The following is a 21,227-nucleotide window of genomic DNA, read 5'->3' on the forward strand; positions in this document are numbered from 1 at the left end:
AACCCAATACCAAGTAGCAAAGTAATATAGCAACACCTTCCCTTGGCAAATTTCTCTTAGTCGCTTCGTTCTCTGAACTAATGTTGGCAACTAAGTGATCGCGGATTTTGTCATTAGATGGTTTTGACAAAATCCGCAATCACTTAGTTGCCAATCCAATACCAAGTAGCAAAGTAATTATAGCAACACCTTTTCTTGGCAAATTTCTCTTAGTCGCTTCGTTCTCTGAACGAATGTTGGCAACTAAGTGATTGCGGATTTTGTCATTACCACCTAACGACATTAGGTCACAAATCGCTTAGTTGCCAACCCAATAGCAAGTAACAAAGTAATTAATTACCTTTCGATGGCGATGACCCAAGCTTCTTGCACCAGACCAGAGCTGAACTCGTCCGGCACTACTGTCAACAATTTCAAAGCAATTAGTTCATCTTCCTCCCTTTCGTCCAATTCTACTTTCAAATAAACACACGAACAATAAACGCGCGATTCAGCTGAACCGAATTGCGCATCGTTTATCGGACGACGATTAATTGTCGCAACAAATCAGAGACACGGAGAAAACAACACAGATACAGCGTATGGTATATTTTTCTTTTAGAAATCGATCAAATGGAACAAAAACGACAAAACGTTTCATTGCTCGAACCGCGGATGTTCGTATATTTATATTGGGTTGGCAACTAAGAGATTGCGGATTTTGTCATTAGGTGGTACTGGCAAAACCCGCAATCACTTAGTTGCCAACCCAATAGAAAATATGCAAGTGCAAGCGCGCATATAACGCGTATAATATTCTTCGCAGTATTACACTAACAGAGAAATACGAATTTGCATAAACATACACAGTTTGTTTATGAACAATCCGAGGATGCATCCGATACGCGAAAATATATAAAACATCCAAAGTATAATATCTAATATAATTTGTAACAGCAGAAAGAAACGTTTGCTTAGGTTCCATGTCGTTTGTCGCGATCATAAGTATATGAATTTGCGTAAACATGCACAGTCTGTTTATTACTAATGGCATCGTCACAATAACGTCACGATAATATCGAAATAATATTAAAACGGTATAAAAACACGAGAAATATTAAAATAAAATTTTCCCTCGAGGCTGAAATTTCATTAGCCATAGTCCTTAAAGATTAACAACCATTGCAAAACTAAACCAACGAATTCCTATGTTCGCGAACCACGCAAATACCATTTTCAAAATCCACGTCGTCGTCTGTCTCCTCGTCGTCTATGAACTTGATGGTAGACAGGTCAAAGTGCGTCGCGACGTCCTCCGGTTGTTCGTCGCTCGTCGCAAACTCGATGGACTTGGGTACATCGTCGACTATGGATTCGTCGACGATGAACGTTTGTCCATCGGCTCCCGAACGAGACGAGCATCCGCACAGGAGCATCCTGCGGAAGAACTTGGACATGTTCCTCAAGGGTCTACTCTGGAGGAATCGAAGCTACTTGCAGTGGATGTGCTCATATTTCTCCAGCTTCGAATAGAAGGATTTTCGGTGACGTCAAAACGCGAACAAAGTTTCAGGATCGTCTATAGCAAACTCTGGAATTTCTCCAGACTCTGGAAATTCGCTTGGCGAATTTTCACATTTTTATCTTCGAATTTGTACGAAGGCGCGGCATTTTACGACGACTGCTCGCAATCGCCAAATGTTGCTGGATTGGCGAATTTTTCTACGGTCGTTGTATCTTCACGAAAACACAGGATACCACGAGAGCTTGAAATTCTACGAAATCGTCTTTTCCATGTCTCTGTCGAGTTCCTCGAAAGTCGCCACGTTTTTACAGAAGCGCAGAACCTCGCCAACACTGCGAATCTCCTCGAATTCCTAAACTTCCGAGTATACGGAAATCGGCGAATTTGTCGAAATTTTCTCCGCACACCGGCAAAGTCAGCGAAACTTTACGAAATCTCCGACGTTTTCGAAATTGCTCGCCATTGACGAATTTACCGAGATCACGAAATTTTTCCCACAGCGAAACAATTTCCCGAGATCTCTGTACTTGCGCGCGATCGCTCGATATTTCAGTGTCACCGTAATTTTCCAACATCGGCACCGGCTTCTTCTCTTCGAATCCCGGGAATTTGTTATCGCGAAATTGGATGGAACTGCAACACGCGACCGGACAGACGGAAAGGAAAAGCGACGTGTGCCGAGCCGCACGTGTCGCCCAACCATAGAAAATAAACGCTCGGTCCAGGGCTGAGAATGGATGGCACCGCGAGCTTACCAACCAAGAGGTTTATATTTGGAGTCGCACATTGGCATCGGCGGTAAAAATGATGCGGCAGAGCCGACTTCTAGGCGCTTTACGCCAATGCCAATGAATCCATTAACGTGTAATAAATCATCGGCAAATTAATCAGTTGGACGTAGCCTGTCGAATATTTCGCACGAAATTACCGAATAATGTGGAACGACGCGGATCAAACGACGCGCGCAAATGAAATACCGCGTTAATCTCTCCGGCGATAACGAGATGATTTGATCAACGTGTTTGATACGTTACTTCTTTAATCGCATTAGTAAGTCGAATAACGGTACGAGTAATTTAGAAATGACGTTATTAATAATTTCAATGGAAGAAACGAGCGTTCTCAGCAGCGAGAGAAAAATTCGATTTTCGCAGAATTGTAATAGTCATTTTTTATGACATAATTTTTACTTCGCTTATATAGTAAAATAAATATCGTTAAGCTTCCTGATTAAAAAGTAAGTCGACGTGGAAAGTAAGTGAATTAATAATAACATTCGATGAAATTGAATTTTTATATTAATGCCTATCGTTATATTTCCTAATTTATATTGATTAATTCCATCACGAATTATAGTAATTTTTAAATTATTTATTTAATGAATTTAAGATAATTATAATAGATAAATATATTTCAAATATTTATATATTTTTAGGAATTATAATTTATATTATAAATTATTCAATACTATATTATAAATATTCAACTGGACATTTATTATTTAATCTATCAATAGCATTCTCTATATGATTGAAATTTGTTATTTATACAGCTACTAATTTTCCTGTAAAAATCCTTAGTCATTTAGTTCCACTTAATTCGCCAAAATTTTTAATAAATTTTATAAATTTTATTCTAATTATTGAATTAATTAGATTTATTACTCGACTTTAAACTTTATTTATTCGTTTATCAGCGAATTTAATTTCGTATAATACGAGTCCAATGCGTTTCATTCTACGCGTTGGGAGTGTACGAACAAGGCTGGGCCATAACTATATCTATATATATATGTAATATGTACCATCTGTGTTGTTATATCGTCGTTAAATCAATGGTGTTGATAATACGCGAAAACAACAGCTCGTTCTTCGAACGTTTGAAAACGTAATTCTTCCTAGTCTTGTGTTCTTGCTCGTCGATTTGATTCTCTTTAGCATTTAACACTTTGACCACGGTTTCACCTGTGACGCCACGGTGCTCATTGGTGACCAGAGCGCTTCAACCTCTTACAATTGTAAAAATTGTATGAAAATTGACAGTTAGGGCATAACCGATAAATAGAAGATACTTTGAAAGAAAAAGTGCCCCATTGAACGATTTTATTAGAACATCAATAAAAAGAAAGATCTTCGAATATTATTATAAACACAGCTTAGAAAATAATCGTAAATGCTGCTTTATAATCATATATATAATTGAAGTTAGAAGTGTGCACATAACCTTACTATTATACAGGGTGGTTGGTAACTGGTGGTACAAGCGGAAAGGGGGTGATTCTACGCGAAAAAAGAATATAGTCGAAAATATAGAATACAAATTTTTTTTTAATTTTTCCATAGAGACAACGATCTACAGTGAGATCCGTTATAACGAGACGCGATGAAGTGCAGGCGTACCGAGCGAAAATTCAAAGTCGATTTTCTCGAAAACAAGGCCTCCAACGAAAAATTTTTATTCTACATTTTCGACTTCTTTTTACGCGTAGAATCACCCCCTTTCCGCTTGTACCACCAGTTACCAACCACTCTGTATAATTGAAGTTAGAAGTGTGCACATAACCTTACTATTATACAGGGTGGTTGGTAACTGGTGGTACAAGCGGAAGGGGGGTGATTCTACGCGAAAAAAGAAGTCGAAAATATAGAATAAAAATTTGTTTTTTAATTTTCCCATCGAGACAACGATCTACAGTAAGATCCGTTATAACGAGACGCGATGAAGTGCAGGCGTACCGAGCGAAAATTCAAAGTCGATTTTCTCGAAAACAAAGCCTCGAACGAAAAATTTGTATTCTACATTTTCGACTTCTTTTTACGCGTAGAATCACCCCCTTTCCGCTTGTACCACCAGTTACCAACCACCCTGTATAATTGAAGGTAGAAGTGTGCACATAACCTTACTATTATATATAGAATGAGCAAATACTGTTTACTAATATGTGGTGGCCCTCGACCACGGAATTTTCCAACGGCTTCGCTACACAAAGGGTAAGGCCGACATGCCTAATGTATCTATAACATGAATTCACAACAGAGACCAGGTCACACACCGCGGGTAGGATGGCGCCCAGATGTCTGCACATCCTTGGCGCGTACCCTCAATAGTCCTAAGTACTCACCGGGGGGTCTTGGAATTTCCATAGTTAAGGTCCTTCGGACCAAGCGAGCATCTCTTGTCTTAGGTTTCCTTTTACGTTTATTGTTTACTACGGGTTAACACGGAAAGTTAGTTTTCCCCACGTCTGGTACGTTCCGTTAGCAACTTTCTCACGAGGGTGGCTGAAACCCTTCCTGGTCCACCAACCGTCTTATTATCCAATCGGAGACGGTGTCTACTGCCCTCGCTTCCCTAACCAAAATTGTCATCGACAAATCCGATAGTCCCGTGTCCTTAGAAACACCCACCCCTAGCTTTCCTCAGACACAGTATCGTCAGTAACACTTCGCTTATTCTGTATCCTTAGAATAGTCAACGTATCTTCACCGGTCTCTTATAACAGTCTCTTATAACCTTATAACAGTCGCGTACTTAACGTATCAGTGTAACTAAGTTTTACATAACGTGGTTGGAGCGAATTGTGATTTATGTCAATTCAGTGTGTATCACATTGTGATCGCTGAATTCATAATAAAGTTTAATTCAAACAAAATTAATAGTTGCGTTACGACTCAGCTGTTTTATTCCATCATCCAGCCCTCGAGTTTACGTGACATATCCATCGATATCCCTACGGTTCTTTCGCCGAATATTCGGAAGAACGCATACGCGGCAACCGTCGCGGACATCTAATAAACGCGTGCGTAGTGAGGATATCGAGGGCCAACAAGGAAAAGAATCCGTTTGGTTTCGAACCAAAGAATTCATTCTGCCCCGAGCTGCGAAGTGCGGAAGGTTTAGTGTCATAGAGAAGCAAACACAGTTAGAGATACGTGATCATTAACTCTTGATAGTTAATCGTTAATTGATGACTATTGATTGTTAATAGTGTAATAAACTTCTTTGTTGAACATCAAGAGTATTTCTTGTGGGCACCAACAAACGCCTCAAATGTCTCGTACACGTTTCAGCGATGTAAGGTGCATACCTTGATTTTTGTTTTTGTTGCTTGTTTATGGAGTATCGTCGCGTTTGAAATCGATGTATTTGACGATAACTCCAAAGCTAATTTTATATACCACTCGAGAGTTCTTCTATGCGGTGTAGAATACGCTATCGTTTGATCTGATAAATCTACGGCACATTTTCCTCTGTTGCGATCTACCACTACCATCGGTTTATCGCAAACATAATTTTTGTCTACCTCTACCGTTTCAGCCGAATGTTTCGTCGAAATCATAAAAATAATCCTAATACTGTTTACTAATATCTTCTACGCGTTTCGACTGTATATTCTGCACGTTTTGCTTACGACGAAATAACGAATGCGAATGGTTTGTTGAAATAAAAAAAGCCTTGTTACAATACGTCGCTATCGACTGTTACCAAGGTGCCACAGAGGTCAACCGTGACCACCAAGAAGATGAACGGTGCATTGGGGAAGAATGTTGTCTTACATCGTCGATTTATTATTATTTTGCCATTATATGCTTTGAATAATAAAAATACTCCCGTGGCGTCCTCAGCGAAACGTGTGATTTCGGCGTGGCAGTCAAAGTGTCAGCTACTTATTTCAAAAGAATGAACTATAATCCGGTCTCCTTTTTATCTCGTTTGGCATCGTGAACAAAATTTAGTTTCGGAAGACTAAGGACGTTTGAAAAGATTTTACGCGTGACGCGAGGTTGTAAGCAGTCACCGTGTTGACTTTTATTACAAAAAGACAACATTGTAATTATTTTGTTCGCCAGACTAAAGATTTTATCGTAGCGCGACCCTTCGCGTTTTTAGATGTTGTATAGTTTCGCCCTTGGTGCAAACTTATCGCGTCGTAGAAACTAGTTTCAGAGGAACAGCCGCTGACCCGGAAACAAATTCCAGTCAGCAGAATTTTCATTACTTTCCTGGGATACGATGTTCACGAGCCAACGAGCCTGCCCTGGAATAATGGAATCGCTAGTATTAAATTCGCCACGATACACCGGCCAAATTACGTCCACCGTGTCTTATCTCGCAAACGATCGAGCTATACTTACTATAGTTTCAAGATAAACTGAGAAACTAAATCCGCTTTCGATAATTAATTCAACCCTAGAATTAATCCACGTCGTCAGAAATACATCGCTATAGTCGTGCTATTATCGTCTTTCGTCGGTTCTTCACTTCAATCTTCTCATAATCTTGACGATCGTGACAAGAGATGACAAAATAAAAACACCTATAATTCCTTTCTTTATCTTGTCTTGCGTCTTATCTTTCAAAAACGAAGAAACTCACGCGATCTATGCTATCGTTTGACATTATATTGTTTTATCGAATTATGATCCATTTTGTTCGCGTAGAACATGCATCGTATTATTTTATTGAATTATGATCCATTTTGTTCGCATAGAACATGCATCGTATTATTTTATTGAATTATGATCCATTTTGTTCGCATAGAACATGCATCATATTATCTTATTGAATTATGATCCATTTTGTTCGCATAGAACATGCATCATATTATTTTATTAAATTATGATCCATTTTGTTCGCATAGAACATGCATCATATTACTTTATCGAATTATGTATGATCCACTTTGTTTCCATAGAACATGCATCATATTATCTTATTGAATTATGATCCATTTTGTTCGCATAGAACATGCGTCATATTACTTAATCGAATTATGTATGATCCAGTATGTTCTAACAAAACATGCATCATATTATTTTATTAAATTATGATCCATTTTGTTCCCATAGAATATGCATCATTATTGTATTGAATTATGTATGATCCATTATGTTCCAACAGAACATGCATCATATTATTTTATTAAATTATGATCCATTTTGTTCGCATAGAACATGCGTCATATTATTTTATTAAATTATGATCCATTTTGTTCGCATAGAACATGCGTCATATTATTTTATTAAATTATGATCCATTTTGTTCGCATAGAACATGCATCATATTATCTTATTGAATTATGATCCATTTTGTTCGCATAAAATATGCATCATATTATTTAATCGAATTATGTATGATCCAGTATGTTCTAACAGAACATGCATCATATTATTTTATTAAATTATGATCCATTTTATTCCCATAGAATATGCATCATTATTGTATTGAATTATGTATGATCCATTATGTTCCAACAGAACATGCATCATATTATTTTATTAAATTATGATCCATTTTGTTCGCATAGAACATGCGTCATATTATTTAATCGAATTATGTATAATCCAGTATGTTCCAACAGAACATGCATCATATTATTTTATTAAATTATGATCCATTTTGTTCGCATGGAACATGCATCATATTATTTAATCGAATTATGTATGATCCAGTATGTTCCAACAGAACATGCATCATATTATTTTATTAAATTATGATCCATTTTGTTCGCATAGAACATGCGTCATATTATTTTGTTAAATTATGATCCATTTTGTTCGCATAGAACATGCATCATATTATCTTATTGAATTATGATCCATTTTGTTCGCATAAAATATGCATCATATTATTTAATCGAATTATGTATGATCCAGTATGTTCCAACAGAACATGCATCATATTATTTTATTAAATTATGATCCATTTTGTTCGCATAAAACATGCATCATATTACTCTATCGAATTATGTATGATCCGTTTTATTCGCATAGAACATGCATCATATTATCTTATCGAATTATGTATGAACCATTTGTTTCCAATAGAACATGCATCGTATTATCTCATTAAATTATGATCCATTATGTTCCAACAGAACATGCATCATACATAATTCGGCAAAATAATATAAAACAAAAAATGGCGTGCAGTATAATTTCCTTATGAAACGAATGAAACCTTTGCGACAAGTGTGTGAGACACTGTGCTCAAAGTAACGGAATATCGCTAAGGTATGATATATGAAAATACAATATACGAATCAATGTATCAAATAACGGTCTTCGTAAGAGTTACCAAGAAGAAATATATATAGCCTAACCGGTACCAATGTAACTCGAGCTCGATGAAGTTGCCACGCCGAAATGCGAGTTTGTAGAAAAAACAAACGCAACAGTATCGCTTGACCCGCGATTCGTCCACGTTTGTTCAAACAAAATTTTCGTTTGTCTACCGTTCGAAGATAAGTTATCGTCAAAGAAGAATTAACAAAAATTTCCCATCGGCTTCCATTATCTTCCCATTAACTTTTCCATTAATTCTTAAGTGGAATATGATTGTCCACGATTTGTACACGTTCGTTCACCTAGAATTTTCGTTTGTCTACGCTTCAAAAAAAATTAAAGGAAAAAAGTTAAATTTTCATTTAGTCATAACGTTGTTTCAAAAGATGGACGAACGAGAAAATTTATCCATTCGGTTGAACGAACTTGAACGAACGAATACAGTTTGTTTTTTATAAAAATTCGCATTTGGAGTCGTTAATTTCACTCGGCTTGCTACTGGTACTTCCTTATCATCAGGAGACAGTATTCAATTACGCTGATAGTATCGACAAATACGAACGATCCTATCTACTACGCATAAAACGAAGAAAGCCATATCAAATTTTGCAAGCTTTCTCGCCTAATAACTTTTGAACTGGAAGATTGCTAAATTTAACGTTAACGTTGTTCAACTGTATTCTACAAATACACTACTCTTAGTAAATACAAGATTCGTTCAAAATAATTGCCTTCCCAGAGATAAAATTCACGTAGAAATGTAATTAAGTATTTTGATTAATTATTATTCTAATTATTATCGTTCAAATCGTAATAATTCATTGTACAGGCTGGTTGGTAACTGGTGGTACGAGCGGAAAGGGGGTGATTCTAGGCGAAAAAAGAAGTCGAAAATATAGAATACAAATTTTTCATTCGAGGCTTTGTTTTCGAGAAAATCGACTTTGAATTTTGTCTCGGTACGCGTGCACTTTACCGCGTCTCGTTATAACGGATCTCACTGTAGATCGTTGTCTCGATAGAAAAATTAAAAAAAAAATTGTATTCTATATTTTCGACTTCTTTTTTCCGCGTGTACCACCAGTTACTACCACCCTGTATAATAGTAAGGTTATGTGCACACTTCTACCTTCAATTATACAGAGTGGTTGGTAACTGGCGGTACCAGCGGGAAAGGGGTGATTCTACGCGTAAAAAGAAGTCGAAAATGTAGAATACAAATTTTTCGTTCGAGGCTTTGTTTTCGAGAAAATCGACTTTGAATTTTGTCTCGGTACGCGTGCACTTTACCGCGTCTCGTTATAACGGATCTCACTGTAGATCGTTGTCTCGATGGAAAAATTAAAAAAAAAAAATTTTTATTCTATATTTTCGACTTCTTTTTTCGCGTAGAATCACCCCCTTTCCGCTTGTACCACGAGTTACCAACCACCCTGTATATTGAATATCTACGTACTTATCGTAAATAGGCAATTCTAGCGTAAAATCTGCTATTTAATTTGCGGCGGGCAGATGAGCTCGTTATTTTCAGAAACGAGTGCCTTCCAACAAGGCGGACGTTCCTGCACACATGGAATCCACGTGCAATTTACACGTGAAGATTTGCAGGCGCGTTCATGTAGAACAAAAAACGATGTCATCATTCGAGCGTCTAGAGACAAAGCCGTGCATACCACTGTCAACGTCGTAAATACACCATGAAATCGTGGAAAGAACAGCAGTTTTGTCAGAGTCGTTTACTCGTTACTATACAGACGCTTTTATCGTGCCATTTGATCGATAAAGTAGAAGATCTGTCACGATATCCGGAACAATCAATCTTCGAAGACTCGACGTTGTGCAGTGTGCATAAAAGTCAATCTTAACGATTTACCGACCGCTAGCGATTCAACACCATGCGCACGTCCTACCGGCATCTCAGGCGCAGATCCTCCCTGGTTTTGGTTTAAATTCTGCAATACCATTCTTTTCGTTCATTGCGAACGGCAAGTTTTTCAAATTGGTATAAAACAATAGGAGCTTACAAAGCAAGGCAATTGATGCGACTGAGCAAGGTATTTTAGTACTAAATAACAAATTACTGCTTAAATAATGAGAAAGATTAATAGACTATCGGTCGGTGAGCGTCGGCGATAAAAACCAATTAATAAGCTATCGGTCGGTAAAGTGTTAAGTACAGATGCTACGCTTTGACGTTAGCCATAAGGCCGAGAAGCGATGTTATTCGTAATTTTATGAAAACATTTATTTAAAAAGCTGCTTTTCTTATGTTGATACTAATATTTGACCTATTATCATTCTATTAGGTCGTCCGAAAAGTTTCTTTCGTACGATCCATTTTGTTCTATCAAGATAAAGATTACAACGTTCGACAGGTTAGGTTTCATGTTTGTATAAAGATGCGTTGTTGTCAAAGACGGGTCTGTAAAAGAAAGACACTTTTCGGACAACCTAATATTATTATCGCTAATTGATAAAATAAATTTCCCGCTGCTAGCCCCAAACATCAGTCTCGGGAGACTCGATATTTCTAAATTCCCATAAATGCCATTTGCCAAATTTTCTCGTAGATATCGTTCGTGAAATTCGCAGAAACGTGAAATTTTACAAAAAAACTTTCTTTCCTATACCGATGCTACTCGAACCATTACTATTCCATCATTTCTGTTAATCGATAAAATGGAACATTTGCTATCGTAAAATACAGCCTTGGAAGAGTTTTAACGCTGCGAAAGCTGCATAAATTTATCCGCCGAGGAACTTCAATATCCCGTGAAATTTCGCTATCAAAGTTTCAGTCAATGTATAAAGCGAAAACCAGAGAATCCTAGAATAGTCGCCATCTGTTTATGAATATCTTGCATCAACGTTGCTAGCGAACACGCGACTTAATAGCAGGTAGATACATTTCAGAAAAATTCTGGAGAACAGTTGCAAGTGTATACGTGTATACGTATGTATTATCAGTAGCCGCATAGATGGCGCGACTCGCCCTTGAAAAATAGTCTCGACGAGACACGAGGCGAGAAGAGAAGTTGCACTTTCTCCGAATCGTGGACCGGCGTTCGAGCACGTTTTGGCCCGGCGCCAACTTCACTCGAAAAGTGAAGGAGACACACCGCGGTAGCGATGAGCTCAAGTAAGTTATCCAATACGTCGCAACTAAGTTCGAAGATCAACCGACTAAATTCCAACTTTCTATGCGTATTTCGAGAAAAAGAAACGCTACTTTCCAGTAGATTCTTCGGTTAAACGCGATAGAATCGAACCGTCTGTGAATATTTTGAGAAGTGGAGAAGTTAGTCGCAAATAACCATGGAATTCTGGTCGAATAAGTTCGACTAAATCGTTTCTTTTTTTTGTCATTGAAATCCAACTGTTTTATTGTAATTTTCGTGCATAACCTGCTTCTACGCTGATAACAATCGATCACTCTGTCTCGTAAACATACAAATAGAATGTATAATATTTATGTCACCGATTTATTCTAAAATCGAGGTACCTGTTAGTTGATTTTCGAAACTCGCGAGTACGTTTATTCCGATGTTGGAAAACAGCTTGACAAGGCCGATGATTTTGTGGGTTGGTAACTAAGTGATTTTTGTCCACCTAACGGCAAAATACGCAATCACTTAGTTGTCAACCCAATACAATGAACGAAAAGCATTAAACAGGGTGCGGTCGAATAACAGGCACGCGAGATGATATACGAAAAAATAAATACAGGAAGATTCTTTCGTTGGGGGTTTAGTTCTCCAGTTTGAAAATTTATCAACTGTACTTGAGCGTGACTAACTGCAGATTGGACAACGGTAAATGAGCGACGGCAAGTTACCATACGTCCAAAGAGAAGCGACAAACGTAAAATGAAATGTTTTCGCAAGACTAGGCTGATGTTTGAAATTTGAAAAATCCAGCGTACGCGCGTACTATTTTTGACCTTTGAATACGTTCAAACTTCATTTTCTCGAAAATGAAAATAAATTTTACCGTAGAATTTTTAACTTAACGGAAAATTGTGGCGCGTAGAATTGCCAGCTGCTGACCGTTTACTCGTAAACCTAAATCAGCCAAGTTGCAGTATACTTGACAAATTTGCAAACTCAGTTTACCTGAAATTCGAAACTCGGAACGAACAAATTTTATTCGAAATGAAGTTAACCATCGCCACTGCATTTGATTCGGATTTATAGGCACGCGTTGAACTTGATCCCATCGCTACACGTTCAACGAAGCTGGGGAGCAACTGTGGCGAATTTTCTTGGCGAATGCATCGGCCTTGGGACGAGGGTTCGTGTGCACCGAGCGGATAAATTCGCGCGTTAACTCCACGAGCTTCTGTATCGTGAGCATGCGACTGCGATCTTCAGCTACTCAACTTGATTGCCTTCTGCCGCATAGAAAAGGATAATAGATTTTTCCATCGAGCTTCGTCGATTCTTCTTCCCGGATTATCCGACATTGGAATACGTATACATACGCTCTTCTTTCACCACGATAAACTAAGCTGCTCCGTGTCGCCTTAGATTACGAACATAATGGACCCGTTTGCTGACAAACGCAACGTTCTGAATACCTCGGAACAATCAAACATATAGAGCAGATTTTTAATATCAAAGGGTTATACGGTAGATTCTAGACAACGAAATAACGAAGAAATAATCGCGTACAAAAGTATCGATCAAGGCTTATTTTTCAATCTACATGGTAGAAATTCGTTGGTTGAAATATAAAAGAAAAGGAATAAAATTATATTTAACACTAGAATTACCACACCGGTCAAATCGACTGGTTCTACAATTTTATTTTAAAATTCCTACTTCGTGTTATATTTTTTATTTTCACAATGACTTTCGCAGCGATAACTAAAAGAATAATATAATGAATTTTATTTTGTCTTTTACGTATTCAAACTGAAAATAATTTTGTATCAAGACTACTTATACCAATACCAGTCAAAATGGCGGGTACTTGTCAAAGTGTAAAAGGGTCCTGCAATCCGTTTATCGAACCCAATTAATTGGTTTCCTCGTTTTGTACAACTTGCCACACGTTTTTTATATTTGTACTGCGTATCGTTCGATATGACGATATCAGTTATCGGGAAAATTGCGGATCGATCGCTAGATCGCTTGATGCTGACGCTAGAAATACCACAGCGGTGAAAACGACTGGTTCTACAATTTTATAAATGTGGCAACCCTCGTTTAGGGATCATTTTAGGGATAATCGTTAATAACACTAAAAATGTACTGCATAACATAGAATTGCTTCTGTGAGAATGTAATAAATCAATAAATATAAAAATATTCTATTATTACTTTATTATTATTATTTTATTATTTTATTATTATTACTTTATTATTATTTTTTAAAGACCAGTCATTTTCACTGCTTTTGGTTGAAATAGCTTCGGTGGTTCTAGTGTTAAGATTACGAAAGATCAAGAACAGATTTATTAGAAATAATACTCGGTGTATGGAGCGTGAAAAAGTTGAACTATTTCTTCGTTCAATTACGTGTTCTTATTAGCGGTAATTCATTAAGCATTGCAAGACACGTCGAACGAGGTAACTCGAGCGTGTGTTTGAACTATAATTTATCATTTGACGAACATCAACAATAGTCTCAGGCGAAGCTTTGAAGCAAGCACCTACGCTTGTCTATGTGTGTCACCGTGTTTGCAGGAACTTTGCCTCAGAGAACTACGTTTCACGAACATGTTCGCGAACATGCAAATAAATGGCAAACAGGCGACGAACAGTTGGCAAACACCACGGTAGAGGCGCATCGTGAAAACAACTTTCGAAACGTTGCTGATAAAGATCGTTTTCTTGGAAAATCCAGTTAACGATCCTTTCATTATCGTCGATCAACGAGGAATTTGAAACGATGGAAAGTTATTCCCCCGGCTCTTACAGACTATCGAGTAAATGAAATTTCATAATTGCATGAATTTTGTTTTTCTAATATTCTCATCGAATAGAAATGCTACGTTAGTTCAAGGTGGCTCAAGGTTCATTTTTGGTACGCTCCTGCGTTCTTGCGATTTTCAAAAATCATTCAATCAATTTCCGAGTGTTACGATGGTTACAAGAAATTGTAGTGTACAACGAAAAATGAATATTTTTCGTTCTTCCTTTTTTTTTTTTTTTTTCAAGCTTAACGCGTTGCATGTTCTATTTTGATATATGAGAAGATACGAAGTCGCCACGTTACGGCATAGAATGAAGATAAGAAAGATTAATTTTCGTCTTCTAAGAATTACTGAAACTCGATATTCCCTCCTTTTCCCATGGGTCCTTCGTTCCCGATCATCGCGAACATAATTGTTGTTATATCTATATTTAGAGGTAGGATCGCGTTAGTTGTTACTTTATTATTCGGATGATAAACACCACGCTTCTCGGAGTCGAAAAACCTCTATGGCACACACTTGGAAGGGACACGAACGAACGAACGAAAAGGAAGTCTTAAACTATCGATCTGGTCTATCGACCGTGTCTAGTAATATCTCCTAGTTACTTTTTTTTGTAACTAGCCGTCAGCATATAGATGGCGAGCGAGGACTCGCGTTGTCATTTTCAACAATAATAAATAATTTTATACTTCGTTTAATAATCGTAATAGCGAATGGCGGCAAAACATTTCAGTAATAGTACAGTACCTAATATCATTGCGGTAATGTTCAGCTGTGAACGGATAATTGCAGCGCGGATTGTTACGCAATTTCCTATTTTTATGATAACAGCTAAGAGAGATGGAACCTACGTAATTGGTTTTGCCCAGTAAAACTTATGACAGGTATTGCACTTTGGAATATTTTACTGTACATTTACACGATGCTGTACATTGCGTGTATTCTATGCATCTTTGCATTTTTAAATCTGTACGTTGTAACAATACCGTAATACGCATTAGTATCGTAGATGAGTAAGAATCCGCGGTCCAACGATAATGAAACGATTAACCGCGTCTGTTTCGCGTCACTCGTATCTGAAACAAAAACGAACGTATTAAACCGAAACGCCAGCCAGGACAGCAGAAATTTTCTAGTAATAACAGGCTTTAAAAGGTTAACGCGAAACAAACGAACGGAACGAAATAAACGCGTAATTTTCAGCAGAGATCGTTTGCACGCTGTTCAACGCTACGTCTCCGTACGCTTGAGCTGGCATAATCAAAAAATTCGCTAAATCTGGGTCAAATAACACGCGACCTTTGCCATGTCGCGCTCGCCATGTTTGACAAAGCATCGTGGAAACGAGGCAAACGCGAAATTCTCAGGAGAAATTGTTGGAAGAGAGCCGCAAGTCCAGCCACGAAGGGACGAGTCACACAAGTTCGCTGTGGACTTTGAAAACTCCTGCCCGTTAGAGGAGATTAGAAAATGCAGATAACACGACGAGAGTAACCTGCTTAACGACTGAAACGATTAACATTTTCTCCCACGATGAAGGCTCTCTAAAGTAAATCTCGCGGAAAATTACGTGCAGTCACGCTCGAACGTGCGTCGATGCCGATTTCGTCGAATTCGGGTCGAGCAAAACGGTGCCGTGACGAGCACGTTCTAATCGTAGCTACGATGATCGAAACAGTTCACCGGTATCCTTCGCTAATAGATTGGTATTAGATATTACAGGTATTACTATTGCTTTAGAGATTGCAGCTATTAATATTAATACTTTGTATCTGTAATATCTAGAATATTAATGTTTCAAATAAATAGATAAATATTAGTCTTGTAGATATTGTAGGTATTGGTACTTTACAGCTATTAATATTTTAGGTATTGTAGCTGTAATATTAATACTTTGCATCTGTAATATCTAGAATATTAATGTTTCAAATAAATAGATAAATATTAGTCTTGTAGATATTGTAGGTATTGGTACTTTACAGCTATTAATATTTTAGGTATTGTAGCTGTAATATTAATACTTTGCATCTGTAATATCTAGAATATTAATGTTTCAAATAAATAGATAAATATTAGTATTGTAGATATTGCAGCTGTTGATATTAATACTTTGTGTCTGTAATATCTAGAATATTAATGTTTCAAATATATAGATAAATATTAGTCTTGTAGATATTGTAGATATTTACAGCTATTAATATTTTAGGTATTGTAGCTGTAATATTAATACTTTGTATCTGTAATATCTAGAATATTAATGTTTCAAATAAATAGATAAATATTAGTATTGTAGATATTGTAGCTGTTGATATTACTACTTTGTATCTGTAATATCTAGAATATTAATGTTTCAAATAAATAGATAAATATTAGTCTTGTAGATATTGCAACTATTAATATTAATACTTTGTATCTGTAATATCTAGAATATTAATGTTTCAAATAAATAGATAAATATTAATATTTTAGATGCTATGGATATTAGCATTTTAGATATCATAGGTATTAGTAATTTTAGTAGTTAGGTCCTTCGCTAATTTGAGGTATAGAAAAATTTTAGATGGAAAAGGCTAGTAGTTGGCGAGAAAGCGGATTAAAAGTAAACGTTGATTTCTTCGCCGATTCTATGGAAATGTAATTACAGGGCGATTCGAAAATCCAAGGAAAGGAAATATGAAGCAAAAATGATGGAAAGAGTTCGTTAATTTTGTGTTCCTTACATATAAATTGTAACGGATCATCTGGCAATTCTGTAATTCTACTAGAGAAGAATTCGAGCTACAGAAATTCGAAACGATCGATAAACGAAGGAATTCGTTACTTTTGTACCCTTCGTCGATAATAAAATGCGATAATGAAGAATTTTACATTTTTCTCCTACAATCCTCGTATTCTATCAAATACAAAATATTCATATCATATACATCCTGCGGCTTCGAATTGCGCATAAATACACAGAAATCCGCGATCTAAAGAAAAGCCATGGTACGCCCCATTAATATCGCAACGATATCGATATCGTAACATTATGTGAGAAAATAACTAACGCGTAATGTGGGTGTCACGCGAATGCTTACGAGATTGTCATGCAATGAGTGATTTGTGGTATTTGATTGTAAACGCTATACACACACACACATATACCACGACTATGGGATCGCGTATACAGTTAGAAAACTGGTTTTCGCCTAACCGTGCGTCAAGCACGGTATATGAATCGACCATAATCGAAGCCTTGCCATTCTCGTGTACCGTACAGCATCTGCTGCATTCACGCGAGATACGCGCGTGTGTCAGCATCGTGACGACCCTCGGACTTCTGCTTACGTGGCTCGATGTCTTGAGCAATAGATTTTACGAAAGTCTCTCTAAGCCACGCGAATTTTATACACTTTGCCTTGGGAGTCGCAACGAATTGAAATATACTAAACCGTAATTCGCAAATTTACTTAATTTCTGCAAAGTATCGTATGGTTACCCGAGTCGTTCGTATCTTTCCAGTCCGTGAAATCGATATTATTTTAGCCATTCTGAGAAACTTGATGGATCGTAGTAAACGACAGTGATTAGCATGACAATCTACGCGACAAAGAAAAATATTTACTACGACCTTTTATTCTTGGGATAAGGAAAGACGCAAGCGTTTGAGAATGTTGAAGCTCGACGTTCACCGAAACTCGAAAGGCCTTGCAATTTCCAATGTAACTTTAGCCCAATATTTTTGCGAGACAAATATATCTTAATTTCGTGGATTCCTTTTAAGAACGCGTTAATAATACATTGCGTCATTTTAGAAAGTATAAGAGATATAGAAGCTTCGATAGATGCAGACTACTGCCACTGACTGCGTGTATTTTTCAATTGGTTCCAAATTCAACCATTACGATCATAGCACTCGGTGTCTGGTTAGAAAGCCGATGAAATTTTGGAATGTTTTACGTAACGTGTACAACAGATGAATAATTGACTGTTTAAATACTGCGATGATCTTTGGCTTTGGTATACTTTCAATAAATATCCTCCAACTACTATTACAATTTCTGTCAAATTTAACCATTATAATCATGGCAATCTTGTCTCATTGCAACGCCAAAATTCCCAAATGTTTTGTATACCGCGTACGATATATACACACGATACACAATTCATTTTAATGCATCAATAGATTCTAATACATTTTGTGTAATACATAGAATATATCCATGATCAGATGGGTATTCAATTTTATCATTATAATCACGTCGATCCCATCTCGTTACAACGCCAATGCAACCTCAAAATGTTTTGTATAGCTTGTATAATAAATGAATAATTGATCGTTCAGATATTACGATGATCTCTGACAACAATATACTTCCAATAAATTCTTTTGCAACTTCTATATGCATTTTCGAATCGGTTTCAAAGTTTGCCATTACCATCGCCCCAGTACCATCCCGTTACAAAACCAATACAATTTCAAAATGTTTTACATAACCTGTACAATAGACGAATAATTGATCGTTCAGATATTACGATGTTCTCTGGCAACAATATACTTCCAATAAATTCTTTTGCTACTTCTATATGCATTTTCGAATCGGTTTCAAAGTTTGCCATTACCATCACACCAGTCCCATCTCGTTACAACGCCAATATGTTGAAAATGACAACGCGAGTTCTCGCTCGCCATCTATATGCTGACGGCTAGTTACAAAAGGGAGTAACTAGAAGATATTACTAGACACGGTCGATAGACCAGATCGATAGTTTAAGGCTTCCTTTTCGTTCGTTCGTTCGTGTCCCTTCTAAGTGTGTGCCATAGAGGTCTTTCGGCTCCGAGAAGTGTGGTGTTTATCATCCGAATAATAAAGTAATAACTAACGCGATCCTACCTCCAAATATAGATATAACAACACAATACAATTTCAAAATGTTTTATATAACCCGTACAATAGACGAATAATTGATCGTTCAGATATTACGATGATCTCTGACGAGAATATATTTCCAATAAATTTTTTTGCAACTGCCATATGCATTTTCGAATCGGTTTCAAAGTTTGCCATTACATTCACGCCATTATACTATCTCGTTACAACGCCAATGCAACTTCAAAATGTTTTGTATAGAACGTATACTAAATGAATAATTGGCCGTCCAAATATTGCGATGATCTCTGACAAGAGTATGCTTCCAATAAATTCTTTTGCAACATGTATATGCATTTTCGAGTCAGTTTCAAATTTTACCGTTACAACCATAGCCAGCCCTATCTCGTTAAAATGTTTTATATAACGTGTACAATACATGCACGAAAGTATTCTATAGTAAATGTTTGGAATACTTTGGCGAGCTACTGTATACTCGGAAAAATACAAAAATCTCGCGCAAATATCCCCGGCTTGCTTCTCTCGAATGCCTCTGACCTACCCCCAAGCAAACGGGCTAGAAATAGGGCATTAACTATAGGCGGATTTTGCTAAGAGAAAAGAATTCCCTAGGAACGCGTTTCACTAGAAATTGCCCGTTTGAAATATAGAACGGTACGCGGTTTTATTAAGCAGAACGCTTACTAGTCCGCGCGGAACGTGCGGCTCGGTCTTTCACGCGGTTACGTGAAATTCCTGGAATCGTTCCGTTTCCTCCGCTGCAGTGTGGAACGCGACGTTCCTCTTCCTCACGGCGTGAAAGTAAATTCGATTAACGGCGGCCACTTTCCACTCTGTTACGGGGCCAAATTCGATTCACACCGCTATAAGATCGAACCATTAGCACCGGAAAGCGCGTAGCCTAAATTGCACCGCGCTAATATGTACGGAGCACTTAGGAGAACGGCCGTAATTCACCGGAGAACTTCGTACAACATCGACTCGACCTTCGACCCTGTTAGCTATCTTGTCGCGCGAAGTTCGTAAATCTTTCGGCCGCTAGAAACTTTCCAAGTTTTTACTATGACTTCAATTAATGCTATGACGATCGATGAGACGATATTGGCGTCATGGGAATGTTAATTATCGTACTAACGCGTAATATAGGTACGTGATTTATCTATTTATACGTTAATTATTTATTACCTAATATAATACTCTAATTATTTATTACCTTTAGCTCTCCGCTTTCCAGGTATACGAAGTTATTGAACTTTGCAAATACAGCAGAATTCGGTAATGCGTAACGTGAAAATCGAGTACGTTGCAGTAATTAATCGGTCAATCGGTAAAGTATTCTTTTTTTTTTTTTTTATTTCTTAAACTTTCTCAACGCCCGAGCTGCTTTTACAATAGTCAAATAATAATATTTTCTCTGCATTTAAAAGGGCATTTGCAATAAAATAAGAAGAGAATATAAATTGAATATATATGTCTCAAACTATAACTCTAACACGTGTATAATCTTAATTTATACATTCTTAACATTTATATAATTAAGCATCCACAGTGTGTAGTTCTACGCTTGTGTTTTCTAGTCTTTCTTCAGTCGCAAACTCCTTTCGCGATAGCCAAAATATCTTACAATCCTGCCACCCTATATAGAAGGACATCTCTAATGAAGCAAAGAAGAGTGATCGATATATACATATTTCAAAATATATGCTAACTTAATATTTATATAGTCAGCGCTAAAAACTTTCCAGAAGAAACTTCGCGGTTCGCAGATTCAGCCAGAACGCACATTAAAAGAGGAAATTTTGTAGCGTAAACGTGAAATCGGAAGAATCGACCGACGGCATGCACGAGCGTACGTCCGGCGTTAAAAG

General features: G+C 37.1%; 1 protein-coding gene and 1 long non-coding RNA gene across 4 annotated transcripts in view; one reads left to right on the forward strand and one right to left on the reverse strand.

The window, feature by feature from the left end:
• LOC126863447 (uncharacterized) overlaps positions 1-21,227 on the reverse strand; it is a 135,575-nt gene that overhangs the window by 103,848 nt on the left and 10,500 nt on the right. Inside the window, exons 4-5 of one of the 3 annotated variants that reach the window (XM_050613622.1) lie at positions 15,475-15,564; positions 341-401 (exon numbers count right to left, since the gene is read on the reverse strand). In XM_050613622.1, the coding sequence (XP_050469579.1) occupies positions 341-401; positions 15,475-15,564 (151 nt within the window). The remainder of the gene's footprint in view (positions 1-340; positions 402-15,474; positions 15,565-21,227) is intronic. The other 2 variants (XM_050613623.1, XM_050613624.1) reach the window with 2 other exon arrangements.
• Positions 9,762-19,877, forward strand: LOC126863547 (uncharacterized). The gene is made up of 3 exons (XR_007688912.1): positions 9,762-11,707; positions 12,762-15,372; positions 17,133-19,877. It is a non-coding gene; the product is annotated as an uncharacterized LOC126863547 (long non-coding RNA).

This window comes from Bombus huntii, chromosome 3 (assembly GCF_024542735.1).
Source record: "Bombus huntii isolate Logan2020A chromosome 3, iyBomHunt1.1, whole genome shotgun sequence".
NCBI lineage: Eukaryota > Metazoa > Arthropoda > Insecta > Hymenoptera > Apidae > Bombus > Bombus huntii.